Source organism: Pagrus major, chromosome 15, assembly GCF_040436345.1.
Source record: "Pagrus major chromosome 15, Pma_NU_1.0".
Taxonomy (NCBI): Eukaryota; Metazoa; Chordata; class Actinopteri; order Spariformes; family Sparidae; genus Pagrus; species Pagrus major.
This window is the reverse complement of record NC_133229.1, coordinates 9187189-9213974: the sequence shown is the minus strand read 5'-3', so window position 1 is coordinate 9213974 and position 26786 is coordinate 9187189. Positions and strand designations below refer to the sequence as shown.

Genomic DNA, 26786 nt, shown 5'->3' with positions numbered 1-26786 from the left:
TAATAATTACTGCTATATGAATTGGTATTTTATTCTCAAGACTTCGTTGTTCCCACAGGCCCGTCATCGGGAGATCCTCTCCCAGCAGCAGGATCTGATCATGGCCACGCAGTCAGCTCAGGCTCTGCTCGACAAGCAAGCCGACGTGCTGTCTCCGCAGGAGAAGGAGAAACTCCAGAAGAACATCCAGGAGCTGAAGGGGCGCTACGAGGCCTCGCTGACCCAGGCTGAGCAGCAGATGAAGCTGGTGCAGTGTGTCCAGGAGGAGCTGAAGAAGTTCCAAGATGACTGCGAGGAGTTCGAGGGCTGGTTAGACCAGGCGGAGGGTGAGATAGAGGAGCTGGGAGCTCCCGTAGGCTCCCTCAATATCCTCAGTGACAAACTCCAGAGACAGAAAAACTACTCGGAGGATGTGATCTCGCACAAAGGGGACCTTCGCTTCATCACCATTTCAGGACAGAAGGTGCTGGATGTGGCTAAAGCCTGTGGAGCGGGTGATCCTGCGGCTAAGAATGCTTCACTGGACGTGGACACTTCAGGAACCTGTTCTGCTGTCAAGGATAAGTTGGATTCAGCAGCCAGTAGATACAAAACGCTACATTCACAGGTATTTAATCTGCAGTCAACAGATGGAGGGGTTGTAATGTCTTATTCTTGCCACTGGGTGGAAGCATTTGTCTTCGTGATTGAAGCTGTTTAATGCCTCAGTAAGGTGTCACATTATCTTCTGTAAGCATCAGGAAAATGTTAGTGTTACATCTTATATCCATTGTTATCGCCATGTATTGAACAATTCTACTTAATTATCTGGTTTCTGAATATCTTCTCACACCTACAGTGTAATCGTGTTTCCTTTGTTTCAGTGCAATCAGCTTGGCAACAACCTGAAAGATGTGGTCGACAAATACAAGAAATACGACGACACAAGCGCCAGTCTTGTGAATTGGCTCAACGGCTCAGAGGAGGAGGCTAGAAAACAGCAATCGGAGGCCATAGCAGCTGACCCACAAACACTACAGAAACAGCTGGAGGAGACCAAGGCAAGAAAATCTGTGGTAGTGACCAAGCCTCGTCTTGGTTCTGAGTCTAACTTCTGACTCTTGTATTGAAAACCTCAGATTTTATTTCAGATTGTGGTCTTTTTTTGTCTTGTAGTACATTTTTCATATTTTTTGGGAGGCCTCTTTTGATCTTGAGGCCCACATGAGGGTCATATGAAAAAGTCCTTATGATCATTCTTGCATTTTATCGTTAAAGAAAGTTGGGATGCCCTCATCACAGCTGTCATAAACTCTGTGTGAACTTTAGTGGATGTTAGGTTATGAAGAACTTAAGAAAATAGACAAGCAAGAACTTGGAGCACAGACTGGTTTACAAGGTCACAGCACAATAGACCCGTGTTACCATATACAGTGTTTCCACTGACTTAAGTGCAACGCAGTTATTTTTAGCTCTGTGTTCAAATTCAGACCCACATGTGAATAGTTTGACTCTGGTTATTTGTAGCGTACATACTCCTACAGGAGGATAAGAAACTAGGCTGCCTCTGTCAGAGCTTTTGGCTGCAGTTAGCTCAAACATTTCTCTGCAGGGAGGTAGTGACTTACAGCAGAGATATACCCAGATAAGAGGCGCCTGTGGGCCAACAGAGGAACACTGTGCTTTTGGCTTTGGTTACAAATCACTGCAAAGAATCCTAAGCCTTACTGTAAGTGTACGAGTCGAGGCCAACAGGTACTTCTAAATATAAATATAGAATGACTCATGATTTTCCAGAAGATATTATCCAGATGTTCTTGCACATCTTCACTCGTTGTTCTTTAACTTCCAGCCACCACACCACTGAAATGCATTGATGTAAAGTATTGATGTGGATACACTGGTTGCACTTAACATTACAGCTTGGTAATAACATGGTAATGGTGGCGTAAAGGTTTGATAATAAAGATGTTATAATTACGTAATACTTTAATTAACAAAGTATTAACAAGGTAATCGCTTGGAATCAAAAATAGGGAACAGCGGGTGATTAATGATATTAATTGATATTAATTAGGATAATATAGGTTTTCACAATATTATGAGCTACTATCAGCATAACACCTTCAAATTGACACTGTACAAATTCTATTTTTAATGCTGTGACTTGTTTCCAGGAAACACTCATTGTTGCTATGCTAAATGCAAACTTTCAGTCTAATATTACCCAGATATACCCATTGTTTATACTAAGTCAATACTACACCAAATAATTTGGTAATTACATGGTATTACTTAACCGTTACCTCTTATCAAACTAATACCCCACTATTGCCATGTTATTCCTAAGCAGTAACATAAAGTGCTAATGATACAGTTTAATTTTCTCTTTTTTACCTCTTCTTATTTATTGATCCACAGGGCCTGCAAGGTCAGATGACGGGACATCAGACTGCTATCGACACACTACGCAAAACAGCTGAGTCTTTGATAACATCTGAAGGAGACCTCCTGAGCAACACAGATGAGATCCAGGAGACAGTAGGTGAGGAAAGAATCAACGTAGGGAGCAGATTGTGCGCCGTCTACGTAATATCTGGATAAAGATTTCGGCCTTTAAATATGCAAGTTAGAGGGCGCTTGAAGGTTTAACTTGTGAGTAGGTGGGTTGTGAAGCAAGCAGAAAGTCCGTTGCTAGCAAGCTAAAATGTCAACATTGGCCAAAGTGTCCACCATTCCTTATATTAACACAAGTTATCAGTGAAATATGGCTTTTGGAGCGTCTCTTTTGTTTTCCTTTTCCCTAATAATTGGTTTCTTGGCTTACACTTAAAAATGCTTTTAATCCTTTATTATAACAAACTTCTAAAAGTCAAATAAGACTCTGCTTTTGTTCGAAATGTTTATCTCTCAACGTGTCCCAAACAGTGAGATGATGCTCAGTTTTTAAACATAGCCCGGTTTGTTCCCATGCCCTGTAGATGACATCGTTGAGCGCTATGACAACCTGTCCAAATCTGTGAGTGATCGAAATGAGAAACTGCAGATCACCCTCACTCGCTCCATGAGTGTCCAGGATGGTTTGGATGAGATGATGGGATGGATGGAGGGAGTGGAGGCCAGTGTGAAAGAGAAAGAACCAACCCCCCTGGACTCTGCATCCATTGGAGACATCCTCAGCAGAGAAGCCGTATGTCTTCTTGTCATCAGTTCAGCAGTCCAGTAACTATATGACAAATCTATATGACTAAACTTTGCTGTCCCTTCTTTGTTTAAAGGCATTAGAGCAGGACATAGCAAGTCGCCAGAGCAGTATCTCAGCCATGAAAGCCAAGGTGAAGAAGTTTGTGGAGACGGCCGATCCCTCCGCTGCTGCCCGCCTGCAGTCTAAGATGGACGCTCTCTCCCAGCGCTTCTCTGATGCCTGTGACAAGCACAAGCAGAAAGTCTCCCAACTGGAGCAGCTGAAGGGAAAGGTGGAAGAGTTTGAGAGTGTCGCAGATAAAGTTCAGCAGTTTGTTGTGAAGCGTTCGCAAGACCTGCACGAGACAGACGGGCCTGGGAAAACTTTCAATGAGCTGTCTCAGCTAATGCAGGTAAATATACTTTACAAGCACGAATGGATGCATTTGGTGACTTTCAGTAACATTTAATTAAATGTACAACAAGGAGTTTTTAGCTGGTTATGAAACGGTCTTGATTTGATGCCTCTGTATGGCCTACACAAGCAAACAAGACCATCAGTGAGAAGATTGCCACTTTCTATGTCGTTATTATAGTTATTCCTCATGCCTGTCACTGGGTCAGAATCCCCACGAAACCATAGCACTCCTCAGGAATGTCGGTAACCTTCACTTTCTCAAAGAAAATTAGTATTACTGAGCAACCGAAACTGTTAGCTGTAGGCTACATGTAGTGTGTCTTACATAGCCACAAGTAGATACATTACCTCATCGCCAAGCATCCTGCAGACAGGTTCTCGTACTGCTTTTTCGTCCTCAGGGGTCGCCAGTATCAACACAAAATGAAAGTTCATGTAGCAGCTTTAAAAAAGATAATTTTGTACTGAAAAGATTGACTGACTGTTATAATGGCTTTGCAGGATACCAAAGCTGAGATGGCTGAACACGCCGGTGATTTGGAGAAGCTTCAGACACTGTCCAAGGAGCTGTCTGAAATAAGCCCTGATGGAAACAAAGCCCAGATCCAGAGCAAGATGGACAATCTCTCAAATATTTTCAGCACCTTCAAAGACACGGTCAAAGAAAAGTAAGTTTGGACAGGGAGGGGATCTTTGTATTTCCCCTTGTTAGTTTTTTGGGAAACTTTATTTTGTGTTTTCAAGTTAAAAAAGAAAAGGACAAGGGTTGGTTTGGGCCATACATTAGGACAGGAAAGGGTTTTTTCGAATACACAATAGTGTGGTTGGTGGTCAAAAGTAAATTTTTCCTGTATTTTATATACTGTTGAGATTGTAGCCTTCAGGGTTATTTTGTCAAAAGTGTTTTTTTGCTGACAACTGCGATTCAGTTGTTCTATGATGGCAGGATTTCCTACAGCTATTCCCCGGGATGTCTTTCTTGTTCGCAACCACAAGTTCAGTTCATAAAGATATCCATCCTGCACCATGAGTTTGACCAGGATTTGACCCACGTGTACTGTGACCCAAAAAGAGCAATTAACTTCTATTCAAAAAATGTTCCTCATTATCCTGGTAATCACATGCCAATATGAGTGGATTGTATTTCTACTTTTAATGATCATTCATTCATCATTTTCCTTCCTTCTATATTGTTGGGAATGTTCAAATGGATGTATAATATGACTGATTCTTGTCTACCACAGGGAAGAGGAGGTCTCATCCTGTCACGACCAGCTGGGAGAGTTCAGATCTGCAGCCAGCGCTCTCACCCAGTGGCTAGAGCAGACCAATGAGAAAGTTCCTGCGGTTCAGCTGAGCAGCAGTGAGAAAACTCTGGAGAAGGACCTGCAGATAGTCAATGTGAGTCAGGAGATAAATAAAAAGTCGAACTGCACTTAAAGTGCTGGAACAGAAGCAATTGATGTTATACTGTGCATCTGGCACAGTAGTGATTCTCTATGTGTTTTGCAATAGATAGATGTGAGTGTGTTTTAATAGATTATAGGTCTATCCTCCCTAAACTCCCTGCTATCCCAACCTGCTTTCTCTGCCAACTAATGACACATGGATGATATGTGTTTACAAGGGAGTACTGTCCAGCAGAACGACGATTTTCTTTACCAGATGTTACAGAAAAGATCACAAGTAGATCCTGAATCTGGTGTGAAAAGCAAAAGTGAAAAAAAGTCTTTGAGAGGAGAAATCATCCACCGCCCTTTTCTTACATATTTGCCTTGTTTATACTATATATGCCATTAATCTGTCTGATTCGTCTGTCATTAGGGATTATTAGATGAATGGACATCAAAAGACCCCGCTGTCCAAGACTTGAACAGTAAAGGATCAGCACTCTGCAGTCTCATCACCTTCCTCACATCCCCGGCCAAGACAAAGACTCCTAATAAGTCAGGTAAACATCGGCACACTTAACCTCATATGTCTAAATTAGAAGCATGGTGTTGGGTGCACTTCTAAGTTCTGTATAATCACTAACCTAATTAGAGATCGTGGAAAGATCTTTAGCCAACAGTCGTAAACAAGTCTGCCTGTCCTTCACACAAGCTTTGTCTTATGTCTTTGCATCAGCTCTTACTAATGGTGGTGGTCCAGGGAGTCATTCCTACCTAACAAATAAAGGTAATAAAGTCTGTATGTTCATGCTGCTGTGGGAATACATTGTTTGCGGTGGGCTGTGTCGGCATTATGGCTGGTTTTTCAAAACACTGCTACAGCTCTGGTGGCTCAGTGCCAGACATATAGTAACAAATGTAACTCAGTGTGACAGTATGTTCAGATTATGAATAATACAGTTGCAGGAACAAAGACACGAAGACAGATGGAGTTTATTGTCTTTTAATGCTCCACCTGTTGTGCTGATTGTGATTACCTATAATTACCTCACCCGTGTATATTGATTGGGAAATTGCCAAAATACATGTTGAAGAACATCAGTGTGGCAATAATAATAATAATAATAATAATAATAATAATAATAATAATAGTCAAATGGGAGAACTATCCTTATCTTTCTTTTTTGATTATTCACTACATTAAGGATTCAGCACCCAGCATTTAGGTCCAAGAGTAAGGTGAGCGTGTTGTGCATTTTTTTTTATTGTGTGCACAGTGACACAATGAGCAAAATATTAATTGTACATTTTTACAAGTTTTATTTTTGTTTGTTAGCATTCAAACTCCAGATTATTTATTTTTTAAATGGGACATTATAATTCTTAAGTCAAACTGTTTTCCCCCAGTTGGACAAAGTTACTCATATGTGCCACTTAATGACACATCTGTTCATGAGTGATTCTTGCATGAGGCTGTGATGACTTATTGTAAAGGTTGCAGTCACACTGATGTTTTCCACAAATGCTTCGATTCCATTTGCAGGGGGTTGGTGATACTGTCCTCACTCATTTTCTGAACATACTGTACCACAAGGCTACCGTATTAACAGTTTTTAACAGCCGTTATCGTAACCTCATTATGACTCTGACTATAAAACCCTGGTAAGTAAACTTAACAAAGTTATTTGATGTCCTCAGAGCTGATGGTAATACAGCAGAACATGTCATTCGTAAATGAGGGATACGCGAGTCTCGGGGAAACGCTGAAGAGTCGAGCAGCAGATCTGAGTAGTTCGGTGCAGGAGGTCAGAGAAGCCCAAAAGGAGACAGACGACATGATGACGTGGCTGAAGGACATGAAAAAGACTGCAGCTTCCTGGAACAACACTGCTACAGAGAAAGACTCGGTGAAAACACAGCTTGAACAGCAGAAGGTACTGCAGTGTTGTTGTCGCTCACCAAATAGACTGTTTCAAAATGTCATTATGCTTTGAATCTGCACACAATCCTTGCTGATTTCCCTCAGCTGGGAATGAGAGTTGCATATCACAGGATTCTGTGATTGTAACTTGTTTTTATTTCTCTCAGGTGTTTGAGGATGACATGAAGCAAAAGCAGGAGCAGCTCCAGAAGCTCAGAGAGAAGCTCCTCAACTTGATTAAGACTCATCCAAACTCCCCCGAGGCAGCAAAGTGGAAGCAGATGCTGGCAGAGATAGGTATGCACAAGGTGTTGTCTCCAGATGGCCCTGGGTAATTTATGTCACTGAATCTGTCAGAGGCATGTTGAATCCCACTGACAAAAAATGTGTCTCATTACGGCACTGGACTTTGAGTTAAAGCTTTTTAAAATAGACCAGCTACAATACTAGTGTTCATCCAGACATCCACCCACCACATACATACATGTCAACAGAAGGTGAGCCTGTGTCAGTACCTTCCTCACCAATGAAATTAACACATTCTTAGTGCCAAGTTCTGCACAGCAGGAGGTTTGCTGAGAGAACAGTAGGACAGCTGATAGAAAGGTGCTGTTGTGCTGACTAATGCTGACTGGTGTGATTATTCTGCCCTCCTGCTCAGATGCTGCTTGGGCAGACATCAGCGGCTCTGTAGAGGAGAGGAAGCAGCACCTGGAGCAGTCCAACAAGAATCTGGACATCTTCCAAACGACTGAGAAGCAGCTCGGTCAGTGGCTTTCAGAGAAAGAGCTGATGATGAGTGTCCTTGGTCCCCTCTCCATAGACCCCAACATGCTTAAAATGCAGAAGCAACAAGTTCAGGTAGGAATGGCATATATTGTAGAGGCTTGTGCATTCCTTAAGAACCAGTATTTTCTTTGAAGAGATGTTCATCTTGGCTCATTTTTGTCCTCCAGATCCTCCAGAATGAATTTAAGAGCCGTAAACCTCAGTACGAGCAACTCGAGGAGGCCGCCTCGGCCATCCTGAGCTCCTCGGGCAACCAGGACCTCTCAAGCGGGAAGCTGGTAAGAGAGCAGCTCGCTGGTGTCACCCAGAAGTGGCAAGGCCTCACGGGACAGCTGGACCAGCGAGACAGCCTCATCGACCAGGCAGCGGTGAAAACGGGCCAGTTTCAGGAGTTACTGAGGGGTCTCAGTCAGACCGCCAATCAGCTGGAGAATCAACTCACCAACCACCAGGGTCACAGCACTCAGCCCGATGCTGTGAAGAAGCAGCTGGAGGACGTCCAGAACATCTCAGGTCAGCTGAGAGAAGAGAGGAAGAATCTGAAGGAGGCCGAGGCCATCAACGCAGAGCTCACAGCGATGGTGACCGAGGACTACCTCAAAGCAGACTTAGCCAGGCAGCTGGAGAGTGTCAGCAAGCCTTTCAAACAGCTGGAAGAGAAAGCAGGTTGGCCTTTTTAACTTAACCTAATAATGTCATGGTGTAATGCTTGGAGAGAGAAGTCCATTCTATGTGTGTTGAGTCACAGTTAATATATTTATTCTATGATAACAACTTCCCAGAAGGCTAAATTGGTGTAATCATAATCGCTCTTGTGGAGAATTCTGGTCGATCTTCTGTCAACTTTATTTACAACCCATTTTATATTTGGCATCTGGTGTTAGAGCCTGACTGATATATTGTTGGTACATTCTATTTGCCGATATTGGCCTCACACAAATATATTGGTATTGGCATATATCTTATATACGACTGTGTCAGTATAAAAATCCATTTTACCTCCTAATGTCGGTACTGGCCCCAAAACTCAGTATTGGCCGGGTCTGTCTGTTATAGTCAACTAAGAATTGCCACTAACTTATATCAGAAATGTAGATTGAAAGTTTACAAGAGGTTGCAGCACTTAAGTCACTAATTGTCAAATTTCTTTGTTGTAGCAAAACGGATCGAACAGCTCAGCTCAACCTTCGCCAGCTCGCAGCAGTTCCATCAGACCTCCAAAGACTTCCAGTCGTGGCTGGGTGAGAAGCTCCAGGACCAGTCCAAGCCCCAACTCATCTCTGCCAAAGTGGATGTCCTGCAACAAACCCTGGAGGAGCACAGTAAGCTCCAGAAAGCTCTCAGTGAACAGGAGGAACCTTATAACACAATTATCGGGGAAGGGGAGACGCTGCTGCAGAACACTGACGGTGCAGAAAAGCTGGCGCTACAAGGACAGCTTACCACACTGTCTTCCAACTGGGACGAGGTGAAGAAGAGCTCTGCGGAGCAGGCTGACAAACTCCAGACTGCTCTGCAGAGATCACTGAAGTATCAGGAGAGCGCAGAGAAGCTCAGCTCTTGGATTCAAGAGTGTGAAGCCAGCGAGGGCCGAGTCAAACTCACGGTCGATCCGGTTGCTGTGGAGAGCTCCATTTCTCAGGTGAAAGCTCTCCAGAAGGATGTCGACAAGCACAGAGGGATGGTGGAGCAGCTCAACACGGCTGCAGATGGCCTTCTCGAGGTGGCCAACACAGACACTGAAGCCGTCAAAGAGGAGATGGCTAGTATCGGCAAAAGGGTGGACAATGTAGCGGAAGGTTTGCTGAGCAAGAGGGAGTGCCTGGAGAAGATCTCGCACACTGTTAAGGAATTTAATGATGCTTACAAAGAGGCAAAGGGTCAGCTCGAGGGGGCTAAGAAGCAGGTGGACACCTATGAATCACAGGGAGTGCAGGCACACAGCAACAAGAACCTGACCAACATGAAAGCCCAACATAAGAGCTTAGAGGGAGTGCAGAACCAAGTAGAACACATGAAGAACTTAGCCAAGGACCTTGTGGTGGATGTCCCAGATGCTGATGGTGTGACAGACCTCTTACTGCAGGCCGACAGTGTAGAAAAAGACTATAGCACCCTTAACAAGAAACTAGAGGACACGTGCCAAGTGTTGGAGGGTAAACTGCAGGGTATCGGGCAGTTCCAGAACAGCATCCGTGAGATGTTCGCCCGTTTCACTGACCTGGATGATGAACTGGACAGCATGGCCCCTGTTGATCTCGATCTGGCCACTCTCAAAGAACAGCAGGAGAGCATTCAGAGCTTTGTGACAAAGCTGCAAGAGCTGATGGCCAACACAGCCAACGCTGGAGACAGCTGTAAGAAGATGCTAGAGACTGAGACCTCTCCCGACCTGTTGGGCCTGAAGAGAGACCTGGATGCTCTGAGTAAGCAGTGTGGTAAACTGTTGGACCGGGCTAAAGGCAGAGAGGTGCAGGTGCAGAGTACTCTGAGTAAACTAGAGGAGTTGTACAGTGAACTCCACCAAACGGAAGGAAAACTCTGCAGAGCTGTGGACAAGGAGGCGTCTCAGGAGGCAGTCGGCATGGAGACAGACGTCATCAACCAACAGCTGGAGGCCTTTAAGGTATGTTGTCCTCACTTTAACATTTATTTTATTTTTTAGGCCTAAACATGGAATTTCATTGGATTAAACTGGTTTAATAATAAGTGGATGAGTTGGGTGATGGTTGATGGAATAGACGTGAAATCACAGCAGCAGTTGTTGTAGTTTAATGGTTATAGCTCCCTGGTACATTTGCATTGTGTTTGTTTTCTGCTCTCTGGGGATTGGTTCATGTCCCTACAGTTGTAAACACACATAGTCTCGTTTAATTTGCCTGGTAGTGTGATGAGCCATAAACTGCTTCTTCCAATAAATTAAGCTCCTACATTATTTGTTTTCAGTGCCAAAATATATTCAGATTGCATCCAGTAAGCTGGATATTTAATTTTGTCATGAGCAAAAAAAAAAAAAAGGACTGAAAAAGCAGCAAATATTCACATTTAACATCTTAAATGTGAATATTTGCTGCTTTTTCCTAAACAAGAGAATGTTTCAGTTATTAACTTACAAAAATGTCTAAAAAGCTGTAAATGAATTAATGGACAAATCATTTCAGCTACTATAGATATTAAATTAATTTGATGTGGAATAAATGTACAAACTCCAGTGGAGCACATACCTCCGCCCAGGCCCTACAGTCCCCTTTAATTCAATCAATCCTAATCCAATATCAAATAAAAACATGTTTAAATCTGCCTGATCCAGATGTGATTTGGATCTGCATCAGATTGTACTCGCATATAAATAACAGCCAACTAAATATGCCTGATTTTTTTCATAAATGCCCTGCCAATGCCAATGTTAAAGCATTTCTTGTAAAATAAGATAACAGAAAGAGCAACATTTGATTTGGCTGATTTAACTCAGTCATGATCTTTACGTGATTTTAGAGCAGTGACCAGTGTGACAAATGTGCCCTTTGGTTTCCAAACTGGCAGTTACTGACAAATGCTTTTGTTACTGTTACCATGAATTACACAAAAGCTATATGCTAAAAGCTATCTTCTCCCCTGGGTTTCACATATCAAAATATTGACATTACTCTCATTACACAAACTTATAATCAGTAATTCAGATGCTGTCTATCTGCAAAACCTTGCATTTTGGTCAGATAAGCAGCAGCCTCTTCACTGAGCACGACAACCCTCAGGGGACTGCTGGTTCATTAAGGGCATCTGCTGTTAACAAAAGAGCTGCGGCCCATATGCAGTGATGGTGCAGGAGGGATGGACCGTCACAGCCAGGTGGTCGCCAGCAGGGCGTCACTTGATTCAATGGTCCCAATAATGAAGCCGGGCCTGATCTCTTCACACTGATAGTGCTCTTTAACATTTGAACCTTCAGGGCCTCTCAACTTAGAGCAGCCTGGTGTTAATTTGATTATTTTGACACCAGATAGTAAAGTGTTGGTTAGCGGTCATTTAAATGAAACCTGATAGTAGTTAGTGTCGGGCCAAGTGTCCATTAAGTTTTACCTACCGGTTAATTTAGTTACTGTGATTACATATAATTCAAAATGCAAAAAAGAGCCTTATAATTTAGATAAACCAGCTGCTGTGTAATTCTGCTTTTCTGCTTCTATCTGGGCTTTTGAAAAGGTTGAGTGAGAGGATGATAATGACAATGAATCAGTGCACACTAGTAGCAGATTTAATAGGTTGTGCAAAAAAGCCCAAAATGGTCCAAAGCTTCCTAATTGTCCTAATGGTCTGTTTTCAATCAGTCTAACTCTCCATATTGTCTATAAAATCATGGAGGCCTTTGTTGGTATCAGTGAGGGATAAAAGACGGGGCAGCCATTAGCAAGATTCACAGACAGATGCAAAATATTTTAAAAGCCTGTAAATTCCTGTGGAGTTTTCCAAAAGAGGATTAACCTATATTTAGGGAAACCATGAAACACTTCTTCATTTATAGAATTAGATAGCATTACAATAAAACAATGTAAACAGATGTGTATAGGCAAATGGCACAGATCTGTCCTCAGATGTAGGTCAAAGGATTTCTTTTCAGTTAAGGGGGTGCTCCGCTCACGTACATGGGCTGCACCCAAACCTCCAGTTGAACTGCGTGGATTAAAATATCACCAGGGTGGCGGGGGTGGGGGTGTCAGTTTGTTGTGTGGAGTCCCGTTTAAAAGGCCTCGCAGGGTAACTATTAAAGAAGTGATTGATTCAAATTGTTGCTGAGCAGCGTGGTCACGGTGCATGTTTTCACCCCCCTCTTTGTGCTGTCACCAGTCTGGGTTCAGAGGGCCCGTACGCGGCCTCAGCTGCTGGTGGAAAATCCCCTTTGTGCTTATTCGCAAAGCAGAGTTGGAGCTCGAGTTGTTTCTTTATTTAGGTTCAGCATGAAAACTTTAAAAGATTGTGTCATATTCTGTTTTACATTCAGCGATCAGGCTCTTGTTACTGTAGGTAAGTGGGCCTTGTTGGCAGCCGGTGAGAAAGAAATAAACAGAGAAAGACAGCGCTTTGGATTCGTCTCTTTCATGTGCTGTTACCATTTTAGGTCAGGTTTTGAAAGAGACACGTCTGACTTCATGTGTTTACTCTTGTTTTCCACATGAGATTTGTAGGAGCTCGACTGGCGTATGTACTGTATATCTTTAAGTGTACCTTTAAGGGCAGCTCCAGTGACTCAACACCACTGGAGGTTGGCGTGGGTGTCTTTCCTCGCTGTGCAGACATTACATCAGTGGTTCTTTCAATTCATAAAGGAATTTCTACCGACTGAATCACACTGCAGCTAACCCGGTTCACTGAGGTTGATGGGGAAAAAGTCATTGTGACTACGTAGTGTTGGTTACTCACTGCAACACAGCAATGATACACTCATCTTAACGTGAAACATGAAACTTGAACAAGCTTATACATGGAGAGCGCAAATTGTTTTGCTGTAATGCGATTATCAAAGGTCATTGCTTCCATTGTAGATCAACATCTTAAGTATTAAGGCACTCCTCAACTGAACATAAACAATGCTCTGTACACTCCCACAGCACACTGGTGACAATGGAATAAAAATCCATTAATTAGCTGTTGAATGATGTTTCAGATATCTGATTCCTCAGCTGACTTTACCTTGTTTATATTAAATACAATAGCGTCAGACTGCTCTGTTTGCAAGGTAACAACTGAATCTTAAAGGTGCAACATGTCAGAATTTAAGTTTTAAACATTCAGGAGTTGACTGAAATTATCAACACGTGAAGAGGTAACCGTCATGTCAAAGATTTTTATGTATCGTACTGCAGAGATATCTACATGAGTTAGCATGCTAACCAGCTAGCTTCAGAACATCCTGCATTACCATTTTGTGCCCAAGGGTAGTCCATTTGCATAGCTCAGGCCTCCAGAGGAGCCAGAATTCGATTTGAGTCATTGCAAATCACCTCAGTCCTGTATTTCGTACTGTGCACTGAGTGGGTGCTGAGCCCAATTGTGTTGCCAGCTGGCCCAGCTTCGGTTCTATTGCCCACTCCAACGCCACTCCTCATCCTGGGTCGTCCACCCCATCCAAGGCCCTAAAGCCTTCTCTCAGCAGTACAAAGCCCTTGTGTTAGCAGCGTAAACACCAACCAAAAACCAAGTTTTAGTTTATTTTATTAAAGGTTACAGCTTAATACAAATAAAAAAAGGACAGCAGCAAAGCATCTGATATAAAGCTGATATTTGATATATTTTCCATATACAGAGCACGTTTCCCCCACTGTGTGACTCAGCTTTGGCTCTTAGTTGCAGTTGAGCTGTCATAGAAACTCCTCCCTGCCTCATTGTTTGGAGAGGCTGAGTAGAGATGCAATTTTAAAAGCATATTTCAGTTGCTTGAATAAAAAATGTGTCCTATTTTAAACCTTCAACTTTTGATCTGAAGTGCTTGAACAAAATGCAACGTTACAATTTATGTTAAGTTCATAAAGAATCAAAGTTATACGGGACGGTGGGGACAAAGGGACCTGCCACAGCCATGAGGAATAATGTGCATTCATACATTCAAAAGCGTAAATATTTAAAAGCATCCGGTTTGCAGTGGCTGAACACCCTTTTTTAAAATCCCACCAGATCTTAACTACTTATTTGTCTCCGTCAGCGTCCTCTTTCCGACTCCTCTCATGCGTGCAGGAGTGGACAAAGAAGTTTGGATTGTTCAGCTCCTCACTGAGCTACTTGGTGCAGACAATCCAGGAAACAGAAATAAATTCCTTTCATTATCTCCTCCATCCTCCTTTCTTCTCCTACTCCGGTCACTGGACATAAAAAGCGCCTTCATGCACTTGGCAGAGCCGTCGGTGTTAAATTACCTGGGACCTGTGCCTCCCTCAGCATTCCACAGTAATTAAGAATATCTGCAGGGTCCACAGCAACAGTCCACGAGAAGAAAAAAAAGAGGGCTCGGAGAGAAAAAAGGAAAAATGTGTATCTATTTCAGCATAGTGTGATGTCATCAAAGTGGGAGCTGCCTGCTGGTCTAGGGTGTTTTTTTTTGCGTGAAGTAGTAGAAAAGCTGTGTGTATCGCCTCCCCTCCCTGCTCTCTCAGTCACTGAAAGGAAAAAAAGAAAAAGGCGAAAAGTGAGTGATTGTGTCAGGATGCAGAAGATGGCTTAGAAGTGAAGTCATGTGGGCCGTGCTGACATAAGGGGGAATTAGAAAGTGGAGAAAAAAACGGGTCATGTGTCCACCAATCAACATGTGCCGGAGCGGCTCTGAGCACAAATGGAGTTGTGGCAGATGTTGTCTGAATAATGAGCGGGGGCGGGGCATGAAACCCTCTGCCAGGAGGGTGTCTGTCATTGCGAGGGAGCGATGAGAGAGAGAGGGCAGGCTTTTTTGTTTATCCAGGAGTACCAGCTCTCCTCAGAACTGCCCCACAGTTTTTTGGTGGAGCCCTTCTGGATCTGTCTGTGGATTATTTTTACACTTTGCACTGAAGACTTTCCTTCAGCCGGCGTGGATGCTGCGCGGATTTCAGGGAAAAAGAAGCACTTTGGACCGGAGGAATAGTGATTAAGTTTTGGCAACGCACGGAGAACAGCCTGGAGGAATATTTTTGGGATAGGTGGCTGTAATGAAGGACTGGATTTTGCTTTTTTATTACAGAGCATGAAGCTGCTATACAGGGATTTTTTTATATTGTTTGACATATTTGTATTTCTAAAGCCTTTATTTTTTAATCAACTTGGTTGTGTCCATGAATTTTAAAAGAAAATCACCGAGAGCAATTTTAGTAGATTTTATTTTGAGAATTAACCTTTAGTATTTATTTGTTAAGATTCAAAAGATGATTATTTTGCACACAGTTGCTTCTCACATTGTGCTCCTTTTTAAATGACTCGTGTGCACTAAAACAACAGTATACCTCAAAGGATTTCACTACATCCTTAATCTTTTCTTTGTTGTGAGTAGTGACAATTGTTTTAGCATGGGCAAGCCGCTGAGCAGACCAGATTGCCTCAGACAAAACCCTTCCTGTGTGGGGAAGGGGGAGGAGGAGGACCTGAACATTGACGACTGCTACGTGCCCCAGAGATCCATTTATGACACCGTGCGGCTCAATGAGCAGATAGACTCGGGCTCTAAAGGCAGCCTTTCTTCCCGGCACTTCACAGGCACCTTACCTTATACTCACCGCACGTTAGACCTCAGCAGCCTGTGCGGAAAAAATGGAGCTCTCTCTACTTCCAGTTCATTTGAGCTGCGGACCCGCAAACCTGCCGTGCTGGACGAGCGTGCCGTCTTCGATGGACTTAAACTCAACGGGCACATGATCCGGGTGACTGATACAGTGCTGCCCAAGTCACGTCTCCAGGGAGGAGAGAAGAAGGACCACCCGCATCATCGGCGGTCGTGGCGGACTTTCGCCCCAACTAATTTGGGCGAGTACGCAAGCCGCAGTGGGACCTTGTTGTCCGGGAGTGTTGAGAGGCCGGGGTTGATCAATGGCAGGAGAGGGCAGAGTATGACCAGCTCACTGACATCTGAAGAGGACTCGGGCCTGTACAGTCCAACTGTGGAGAGGGAGCGACACGCTCATAGATCCCACAAAAGAGCAGGACCGGGCACAAGGAGTCTGTCGTCTTCAGAGGCGATGCACATGTCCGGGGAACTGAGAACTGGGCGGTCACTCAGCTCAGGGCAGGAGGAGTTCCCTTTCTCACCTGCGAGGGACAGCCGGAGTCTCTACCACAGTAGCAGCTTGGTCCAGGAGCGAGGACAGACAAGATCTGGTGTGGTGGATACCATCAGTAATGGAGAGTACAGATACTCCACAGGGAGGTCATCCTTAGGGTCAGGCTCCAGGACTCAAAACGAAAGCTCCGGTTGGCGTTCCAGGACTTTAACAGACTATGACGAGCTCTCCACCGCTGAGCTGTTGGAGGATGTTTCACCTCAGGATGACTGTGAGCTGGTTAGTGTGGTGGTGACACAGCCTGAGACATACGGAAACTCTGTAACTCTACCCTTAGAGAGCCCCCAGCCAACACAACCATGTACTGTGCAACAAGGAGCGTCCAAATACAACATGGAGGAGCTGGAGGAGTTTCTTCAGTCAGTGGAGGCCTGTCTGCCTAAAAGCTTACAACACGCAGGAGAGCACGAGATAGAGGCCTTACTGAACGTCATCGCTGCGTGTCCTGAAATGGACTCGATGGGTTATTTCTCCCCACAGGTGCCCCCAAAATATCCTCCTCTTTCATTTCTGAGTGCTTGCTTGTTAGCTGGTCCAACACATGTTTCACTAGATGATGCACCTCTTTCGATGAATTGCTGACTTGGTGTTTTTCTTTCATGTGTAATTACGTGATGAGTGAAATAGGTGTTGCTCACTAGTTCAGGCTGGAAGTCAGATTGTGCACAGCTGTGCTTTTACTGTTTACTGCTTTTGTAGGAGCTGCTGACTGGTTAGAGAGTTGTCCATGTCAGCTGGATTTTAAACACAAGGTGATGTCGTGGCAGTGGTGTCTCTGGATTCAGGATAACTTCCTGGCATCACTTTGGACTTTTTTTTCATATGAGAGAAACTCCCACGTACTGTTCTCCCTTACTGCTTAAATATTTATTAACACAACATTTCAGTCTCGTCCAATCTCCATCAGGACAGGACAGTCCCAATCGTTGTGTTTATAAATGTTTGAGCAGTAAAGGGAGACAGTGTGCAGGAGTTCTTCTCATTGTTATCAAGTTGCACCTTCTTCTATCTGAAAAATCCATATCATCCATCCAATCCATATTCTATTTTTATGTATGTGTTTGTGATGTTGCAGACATCAGATTTGTGTGAAGCTCAGTAACATCAAATCATTTTTGGAAGTCATGACAGGGAGCGATACTGTAATTAAACTCAGCGTAAAAGGGAAATTCAGAATTAATCACTTAACTTGGGCTATTTCCTGAAAAATCTAATAAAACTCCTGCATCATTAAAATCTCTGTTTTTTTACAGTTGGAACAGTAAACCAGGAGGTTTAATGAACCTCCAAACAAGACTGATCACATTGTAATTTGAGCACTTGCAAAATATTCACACTGATTTGTTCCATTTGTTTTTAGGCTTTCCAGAAAGACGACATTGATCCATTGCAGGCGCAGCTCCAAGACATCAACTCGCTCGGCCAGGGTCTAATACAAACCGCTGCCAAAGGCACCAGCACCAAGAAGCTCGAGGATGACCTGGAGTCGGTCAACACAAAGTGGAATACCCTCAATAAAAAGGTTATTTGCTTTTCACATGCCGGTATGACTGGTTGATCTCAAATATAAAGAGATATCAGCTGTGTACTGAGTCATTCTCATCATTTGTTGTCTTGTGATGAGCTACTGGGTGCAGTCTAAACAGGTGACACCTATATTTACCATGTGGTCTGCAGATTGCTGAGCGTTCAGCCCAGCTGCACGAAGCCCTGCTGCACTGTGGGAGGTTCCAGGATGCTCTGGAGTCGCTGCTCAGCTGGTTGACTGACACGGAAGAGCTCATGGCCAATCAAAAACCTCCATCTGCAGAGTTCAAAGTGGTCAAGGCTCAGATACAAGAGCAGAAAGTAAGCCGGTATCACGTGGTACAAACACATGAACACACACTGTAAAGACACACCAGCACTTCTATTTCAATCTTTTCCACTTCAGCACGAGAAAATCCATGTTATGACTTTGCCATTCATCTCATTTAATTGACATCCATTGTTAAACATGAGTGCATTACACAAGGCTTTCAGCTTAACGGACACTTAATTTGTGCCTGTTAGATTTACTGTTTTTCATCACCAGGCAATGCTCGTGGTTAGAGCATGTTAAAGGCGCCCAATAACTCTCCCCCTTTGTTCGCCTCTGACAGCTCTTACAGAGACTGCTGGATGACCGAAAGCCAACAGTGGAGCTGATAAAAAAAGAGGGCGGTAAGGTTGCAGAGCTGGCAGAGTCTGTGGATAAGGAGAAGGTTGCAAAAGAGATCGAATGCCTGGGGCAGAGGTGGGACGCTCTGCTCAAAAAGGCTGAAAGCAGGTCTGTATAAACACCTGTAATGTCAAACAACACTCTGAATAGAAGGCTACAGTATGCTTCAGATTAATTTGTGAATTTGTGTTTTTGCCTAGATTTAGATTTGACAATATTCAAAACTTTCTAAAAATGTCCACTTCCTGAATTTACCTTTAACTTTCTCCTACTGAAGCTTTAAAGGAAAGTTCAGTATTTTCGGAAATGCACTTATTTGCTTTCTTGCCGAATATTATTTGACAAGATTGATAGGCTACCTTTCTAATGTTTGTAAGGCAAATATAAAACAGGCCGCTGGTTAGTTTAGCATTTGTTTCCCTGTTTCTTTAACACAAACACTTGATCCAGGAAAGGGGGAAACAGCTAGCTTCCTGTTTCCCTTTTTTTCCAGTGTTTGTGCTAAGCTAAGCTAAACAGCTGCCCGCTTTATATTTCCCGTGCAAATATTAGACAAGTAAAGTTGTCTATTTTCTCAAACTGATTCTCGACAAGAAAGCTAATAAGTGCATGTCCTAAAATGTTGAACTATTCATTTAGGCTTCAGTAAGAGGAGGTGAATTCATGGGTTTGATATTGGCTAGCTAGCTAGCTTGCTGTTTTACTGTTTCTAGCTTCAAGTGTTTGTGATAAGAAAATGGGGAAATCCCAAGCAAGCTAGAGGGAAACAGTGTGTCAGCTAGCTAGCTGTTTCCATTTCCAAGTGTTTGTGAGCAGAAAACTGCAAGATAGCTAGCATTTTCCCCATTTTCAGTGTTTGGGCCAAGCTAAGCTACGTAGCTGCTGGCTGTAGCTCCATGTGGACTGTACAGACGTCCTGTAAGAATGATATCAGTCTTTTCACCTAACTCTTAGCAACAAAGCAAAAAGTCATTTGCCAGGGTCAGAGTTAAAGAATTTAAAACCTCCCAATGAACTCTCACTTTCCTCCAAGTGGAGATTAATCCTCAAGTTCAAAACAGGGCTGTAAAACATTATTAATGTGTTGCTAACATTCCCCAATTGCACATACTTTTAATAGGTCTGGTTGAAATAAACTGTCCTGTCACTCTGTCCATGACTGTACTCTGGTCCTAATCCACTGTTGTTTTTATCTGCATGAATGTGTCAGGCATAAGCAACTAGAGAGCATCTTAGTGGTGACTCAGCAGTTCCACGAGACCCTCGAGCCGCTGAGCGAGTGGCTCGCAGCCACAGAGAAACACCTCGTCAACTCCGAGCCCATCGGCACTGAGACATCCAAGCTGGAAGATCAGATCTCTCAGCACAAGGTAATATCCATCATCGCTTACATCGCTGCCTTGTGTTTTTACGACACAGCTGAATTCAGTTTCATTCATTTTGCTCGTTACTTTAAGTTTGTGCTTTTCATTATTTCCCATTCCGTTTTTCATTAAAATTTCCGTTTCACATTTTTGTTTTATGTTTGTGTTTTCTGTTTGTGTCATATCTCCTTGGTTCGTTTCCCATCCCCTGTGGTCAGGCCTTAGAGGAGGAGATAATGAATCACAGTAAAGACCTGTTTCAGGCCGTCAGTCTGGGTCAGATGCTCAGAACTGTGAGCTCAGTGGACGATAAGGAGTTTGTTCAGTCAAAGCTGGACGCCACCCAGGCCAGTTACATCGAGCTCCAGGAGCGATGCAGGAGGAAAGCCGAGATGCTTCAGCAAGCTCTGGCGAACGCCCAGCTGTTCGGAGAGGACGAAGTGGCTCTCATGAACTGGCTGAACGAGGCGCACACGAGGCTGAACGAAGTGTCCGTGGAGGACTACAATATAGATGTTCTCCAAAAGCAGCTGGCAGATCAACGGGTACACACTCCTCCTCAGGCCAAGCATTATGTTGTCCTTTCATCTTAAGTTGCATCAGTCATGTTTCAGTTGATCTTAGTTATTCGTGTGTCATCCATTGTTCACAGTAGAGTTTCTTGTCACACTCACTGACTTTTCTAAGGGTCTGTTTTCCTCTTAGGCGCTGCAGAGTGATATTGAGTTGAGGAAGAAAAATGTCGACCAAGCCATCTCTAATGGGATGGAGCTTCTGAAGCAGACAACAGGCATGTCTACATTTATGACTGTCACAATTCATACAGCAAACAATTCTGTCTTTGTAATACACATTGTAAGGCTTCCTGCTGCATTTGGGGAGTTCAACACTCATTCTCACAATCGTGAATGATAAAATTAGTTGCAATTTCTAGTTTGTCATCATCAAAAAGCAGTTATTTGCTTTCTTTCTGTGAGTATGATGAGAATGTACCACCAGTTACCTTGCTTGGCTAACAAATAGCACATAACCCCTGTAAAATCACAACGTGTTCTTTCTTTCTACTTAGTTTTTCCATGGAACAAACAAACAAGATGTAACATGTACATGAGTGAGCTTTTAAGGTGGTGAAAGCATATTTTGTTACGTGTGGACAGAGCCAGGCTAGCTGTTTCAGGAAAATGAATGTGTATTTATCAAAATGTCAGATTGTTATTATTACATTTTGTAATGAATCTCTCTCTAGTTCCCTGTAGCAGCACATCCTACATCCCTATCCTAAAGCTGAAATGCAAAACTCCCTGAGTTAATATGAGATAATTATTTTCTATTTATAGGAGATGAGGTGATTGTTATCCAAGGCAAACTGGACGGAATAAAAACAAAGTACGCTGAGATCAACTCCATGAGTGACGGCGTTTTGAAGAAGCTGGAGCGGGTTTTGAGTCTCTCTACCAAGCTGCAACATACCCACGAGGACCTGAGCTCCTGGCTGGAGAAAGTAGAGTCTGAGACCAGCACGTTTGCTGATCAGGAGCCAGTGGGCGAGCAGCTAATACACGCACAGAGCAGGCAGAAGGTAATTCACCCCTAACGAAATAAATACCAAACTTTATGTCCGACATAAAATACTTCTAAGACTCAATGGGCTGATTCATTATGCCTAAACTGGTGTTTTCTGTGTCTCATGTAATCTTGTCCAGGCCTTGTTGAAAGAAACCAAAGACCAGAAGCCTGTGGTGGACAAGCTGAATGAGTTGAGCAGTTCTCTCCTGGATCTGATCCCCTGGCACACTCGTGAGGGTCTGGACAAGCTGGTGACCGAAGATAATGAGCGGTACAGAGCCGTCAGCGACACCGTCACCCAGCAGGTCGACCAGATCAACGCTGATATACTCAAATCACAGCAGGTAAACCACAGAAATTAATAAACAGCCTTTTCTCATTAGGCTTTTCTATCTGTTTCTTATTATTGTTAATTCTAATTAGGACTTGAAACTTTTTCAGCAGTGGAAAAATGTTTTCTGTCTGTTTCCAGTTTGAACAGGCTGCTGACTCTGAGCTCTCCTGGCTGACTGACGCTGAGAGGAAGTTGATGTCGATGGGCGAAATCAGGCTGGAGCAGGACCAAACCACAGCCCAGCTCCAAGCACAGAAGGTTAGCCTGTCATAATGTGTGTCTGTGTGTGTGTGTGTCCATTTAAACAAAGTACAGTAAACATAGCGGCTTGTTTTGTAACATCCAAACTCACTCTACCGGTTTTTCAGATCTTCTCCATGGACATCATGAGGCACAAAGATGCTGTGGATGGTATTGTGAAAACAGGAATGGCCATCATGAACAGCAAAAACCCAGAGGAGAAAGAAATCCTGAAGGTTAGAAGAAATTTATAAGCAATTTGAAACGGACAATTATTCATTCACAATATGCACATAAGTTAAAGGATCTTCTTGCTTTTCCATCAGGCTAAGACTCAAACCCTGTTGGAGAAGTACGGTATCGTCAGTCAGCTGAACTCGGAGCGCTCTCTGCAGCTGGAGCGAGCCCAGTCTCTGGCCAGTCAGTTCTGGGAGACTTACGAGGAGATGTGGCCGTGGCTTCAGGAAACCTTGAGCAGCTTCAGCCAGCTGCCTGCACCCGCCATCGAGTATGAAACACTGAGGCAGCAGCAGGAGGAACTCAGGGTAAGAATGCCACAGAAGCAGATGTTCAGCACGATGCTTTTGTTTAAGCAATGAAAAACTTGACGTGTCGCTTCCTCTGCAGCAAATGCGCGAGCTGATTGCCGAGCACAAGCCGCACATTGACAAGATGAATAAGACCGGGCCTCAGTTACTTGAACTCAGCCCAGTGGAGGGAGTGCCCATCAGAGAGAAGTACACAGCTACAGACCAGCTGTACACCAAACTCAAGGCGGATGTCAAGCAGAGAGCTGCGACTCTGGATGAGGCCATCTCCAAATCCACTCAGGTGTGGAGCAGTTATTCACTGGGTCTTTTATTTGTCTTAGCTATTTTTAATTATATATCAATTTTATGTTATAAAAAAGTTTAAAGAAATGGCTGCTTGTTCTGTCCACCCATGTTAAAATGTTAAAGATCTGCTAAAATATAAAATAAAAAAGTTGAAATAGAGATTATAACTGTCTTAACTTAGATTTTGGCATTTTTGCTTGAACATTAATTGAAACAATTATCAAATATTAAAATAGTCGACTGATGAATCGATGAATTGACTAATTGCTTTACTTTTCAATCAGGCATTTATTTACAGAAGGTCATGTCTAGAAATTAAAACACGTCCAGCTTTGTTATTTTTGCATTGTCATATCGGTGCATACTGGACAACGTATAAGCCGACAGCAATATATACCAATATATCTGTGATTGGCCAATATCAACCAATAATAATAGCAGAGATATATCAGTCAGTCTCTACAAGAAAGTGTAAGGTTGTTTCTTTGTATAAATACATCAACTTTTTGTAACAAGAGAGCCAAATCGCCGCTGCTTTCCTGAGTGATATTCCCACAGTAAAGTAAAGTGTTTCCTCCTTCTCCACTAGTTCCATGATAAAATTGACCCGATGCTGGAGTCCCTGGAGCGGATCGCTGAACGCCTGCGGCAGCCTCCGTCTATCTCGGTAGAGGTGGACAAGATCAAGGAGCAGATCTCAGAAAATAAGGTCGTCTCTGTGGATCTGGAGAAACTGCAGCCATCTTATGAGACTCTGAGGCAGCGTGGCGAGGAGATGATAGCGCGCTCTGAAGGAGCAGACAAGGACATATCTGCCAAAGGTAAATCTCAAATCATCTTATTTGTTTGATACATTTGATTCTCTTTTCTTTTTAATGAATTGAATCCAGTTAGGAGAGTTTTACCATAATGGGGCATTGGGATAATTCTCAGAGCCAATAAGATGAATTGCTTAATAAAAGGTCAAAGGGAAGAAAGAACCTTCTCTTTTCTTCCCCTATCAACACATGTGTAACCATTCTTCAGATATTTTGGCTTCAGAGTTTTGGCAAAGTTTTTGTTCATTGGACTGCAAAAGCTTTCCTCCAGGTGTGGCTTTAACGAGAATGCCTTTCTTTTTTTAGGCAAAGGAAGGAAGGAAAAATTAAAGCATGAGACAGACACCAAACAGTGTCTCATTAAACCTGTAATGGTCGGGTTGTGTTCCATTTGGCACACGCAGCTGACCAACACATGCTGATAGTTCGTGTTTGTATTCCATATTTAATGCTGTTAATTGATTTGTTGTATAATAATTGTAATTTGTGGTTTTCCAAGCTGTACAAGACAAACTGGACCAGATGGTCTTCCTCTGGAGTGACATCCAGGCCTTGCTGGAGGAGCGTGAGGCAAAGCTGCTGGATGTGATGGACCTGGCAGACAAGTTCTGGTGCGACCACTGCGCGCTCATCGTCACCATCAAAGACAGCCAGGACCTGCTGAGAGAGCTGGAAGAGCCCGGAGTCGACCCATCAGTCGTCAAACAGCAGCAGGAGTTTGTGGAGGTCAGACAGGAGATGAAGCTACTGAATCTATAGGTGGATGATTGTGTGAGTGCTGATCTTTGTTTTAAACTCCACTGCTTTTTACTCCTACAGGGATTTAAGGAGGAGATCGACGGGCTGCAGGAAGAGCTTGATGTGGTTCAAAACCAGGGTGCAGAGCTCATGACCGCCTGCGGGGAACCTGATAAACCTGTGATAAAGAAAAGTATCGATGAGGTAATAAATGACATTCAGAACCAACTTCACGCAGAAATATTTGTCTTCTTTACTTTCTGATTCTTTGGAGTGTCTGTGCTGTTTTCTTTAACTGCTCCTGTTGACGTACTCATGTCCTGTTTCCAGGTGAATTCAGCGTGGGAAAATCTCAATAAGACCTGGAAGGAGAGAGTAGAGAGACTGGATGAAGCCATGCAGGCTGCTGTGCAGTTTCAGGACGGCCTGCAGGTACTTTGATCGCTGCCTCATTGTATTTAAAGATCTCATCTACTCATGTAATAAGGCATACAAAAAAGTGTGAGTGACTTGTTTTTTGCTTAAAATGGCCCATTCCTTCTCCCGCATTAAAAAAAAAATCCAGAATATATGAATATGCAAATATTTTTAATTTCACAAGTTTAACTGCTGCTGATGCACAGACATCAGTCTACACAGTGAAGCTCAAACATTCAACTGTAGGAACAAGAAGAAACACACATTTGAGTGACATAAATTTGATGTCATTTGATATATATGTGTGTATATATATATATATATATGTATATATATATATATATATATATATATATATATACGTGTGTGTGTGTGTGTGTGTGACTTTCACTGTTACCAGTGGAGTAACATTTTAACAGAATATCTTTACTCTTACTCATGTAGGACTTTTGGGTCTTTTTACAACCCTGCTTTATTGTGTTTAACTAATAATAGAATATACTTGCTCATCGAGACATTTACATGATTGAAAGTTAAACACACGCAGTGTGCCAGCCCTCACTTGAAACCAGATTACAGCGCTTTTTTATTGCACTTAATGAAAGTGATGCAACATTTTATGAGCGAGCAATTCATTTTGAAACAATAAACACAAACCACAGCACTTCGCTATATTTGGTTCAAACTTTGACTCATGTGTTCAAAGTTCCTCTAAGAAAGCAAAGGGCCTCTACACAGCTGCTTTATTTGAACTAACTTTAAGGATGATGGTTTTTAGTATTTACGTTCAGGGCTTGTTTTTCACAACACGACACTAAGTGTGAAACCTGACTCCCTGTGCACTAAGCTTTGTTTTCTTCCAGTAACAATGGTTTCCCACCTTGTTCACAGGGTATGTTTGACTGGGTGGATATTCTGGAGAGCAAACTGGATTCGATGTCACCTGTAGGCACAGACCTGGAAACTGTCAAGCAGCAGATTGTCGAGCTCAAGGTACAGTCTTGTTTTTGTGTTTGAATCTGCACTGGCTTTTAAATTTAATTCCTTAACTTTGCTGCAGAATTCACTGTAACAGAAGCTGTGTCATGTACCAGCTGTGTTAATGTTAAACGACAAGAGTTGGCCTGTTTTGTACAGGTACAAAAGCTTGAGCTCTGTAAAGTCGTCACATTGTATTTGATGCACAAAAAGACAAATCTTGTGTTGAAAAGCCATCGACAGTAGTTTAACATGTATTGTCCATAAGGCTTTGTACTTCTGTTGACTGATTGGGTGTATCACTGTATGTATTTCAGGAGTTCAAAGGAGAGGCTTACCAGCTGCAGATCGAAATGGAGCGCCTCAACCACCAGTCAGGCCTCCTGCTGAAGAAGGTGACGGACGAGGCCGATCGCTCCGCCATCCAGGAGCCAATGTCTGAGCTGAAGATGCTGTGGGACAACCTGGATGAGAAGATCATCAGCCGACAGGTCAGGAAAGGGAAACATGTTGACGTCAAAACAGATATCTAGACATAAAAATGGTCTGGAAAACATCCTCAACAATGCGATCAAACAGGCAGTGGAATGTGTTGTTTTGTATGCAGGTCAAGTGCTTTCACTCGCCGTGATATCTGATGTTTTGATCTGTCATTAATCTAGCACAAACTGGAGGGTGGCCTCCTGGCACTGGGCCAGTTCCAGCACGCACTGGACGAGCTGCTGGCCTGGATGAGCCACACCGAGGAGCTTCTCGCTGAGCAGAGGAAGGCTGGAGGGGACCCCAAAGCCATCGAGATAGAGCTCGCCAAGCATCATG

General features: G+C 43.2%; 1 protein-coding gene across 1 annotated transcript in view; it reads left to right on the top strand.

Moving 5' to 3' along the window:
- The window catches only part of dst (dystonin), a 116891-nt gene that overhangs the window by 72545 nt on the left and 17560 nt on the right, over nucleotides 1-26786 (top strand). The window contains exons 42-74 of the mRNA XM_073481627.1: nucleotides 59-607; nucleotides 864-1040; nucleotides 2401-2524; nucleotides 2961-3169; nucleotides 3258-3575; nucleotides 4082-4248; nucleotides 4825-4981; nucleotides 5405-5531; nucleotides 5708-5758; nucleotides 6670-6905; nucleotides 7060-7189; nucleotides 7554-7753; nucleotides 7849-8347; nucleotides 8839-10307; nucleotides 17837-17998; nucleotides 18154-18324; nucleotides 18618-18784; nucleotides 19887-20046; nucleotides 20259-20585; nucleotides 20746-20830; nucleotides 21378-21619; nucleotides 21744-21950; nucleotides 22079-22198; nucleotides 22309-22416; nucleotides 22507-22725; nucleotides 22808-23011; nucleotides 23606-23837; nucleotides 24334-24560; nucleotides 24654-24776; nucleotides 24903-25004; nucleotides 25881-25982; nucleotides 26285-26458; nucleotides 26630-26785. Coding sequence (XP_073337728.1) covers nucleotides 59-607; nucleotides 864-1040; nucleotides 2401-2524; nucleotides 2961-3169; nucleotides 3258-3575; nucleotides 4082-4248; nucleotides 4825-4981; nucleotides 5405-5531; nucleotides 5708-5758; nucleotides 6670-6905; nucleotides 7060-7189; nucleotides 7554-7753; nucleotides 7849-8347; nucleotides 8839-10307; nucleotides 17837-17998; nucleotides 18154-18324; nucleotides 18618-18784; nucleotides 19887-20046; nucleotides 20259-20585; nucleotides 20746-20830; nucleotides 21378-21619; nucleotides 21744-21950; nucleotides 22079-22198; nucleotides 22309-22416; nucleotides 22507-22725; nucleotides 22808-23011; nucleotides 23606-23837; nucleotides 24334-24560; nucleotides 24654-24776; nucleotides 24903-25004; nucleotides 25881-25982; nucleotides 26285-26458; nucleotides 26630-26785 — 7701 coding nt within the window. The remainder of the gene's footprint in view (nucleotides 1-58; nucleotides 608-863; nucleotides 1041-2400; nucleotides 2525-2960; nucleotides 3170-3257; nucleotides 3576-4081; nucleotides 4249-4824; nucleotides 4982-5404; nucleotides 5532-5707; nucleotides 5759-6669; nucleotides 6906-7059; nucleotides 7190-7553; nucleotides 7754-7848; nucleotides 8348-8838; nucleotides 10308-17836; nucleotides 17999-18153; nucleotides 18325-18617; nucleotides 18785-19886; nucleotides 20047-20258; nucleotides 20586-20745; nucleotides 20831-21377; nucleotides 21620-21743; nucleotides 21951-22078; nucleotides 22199-22308; nucleotides 22417-22506; nucleotides 22726-22807; nucleotides 23012-23605; nucleotides 23838-24333; nucleotides 24561-24653; nucleotides 24777-24902; nucleotides 25005-25880; nucleotides 25983-26284; nucleotides 26459-26629; nucleotide 26786) is intronic.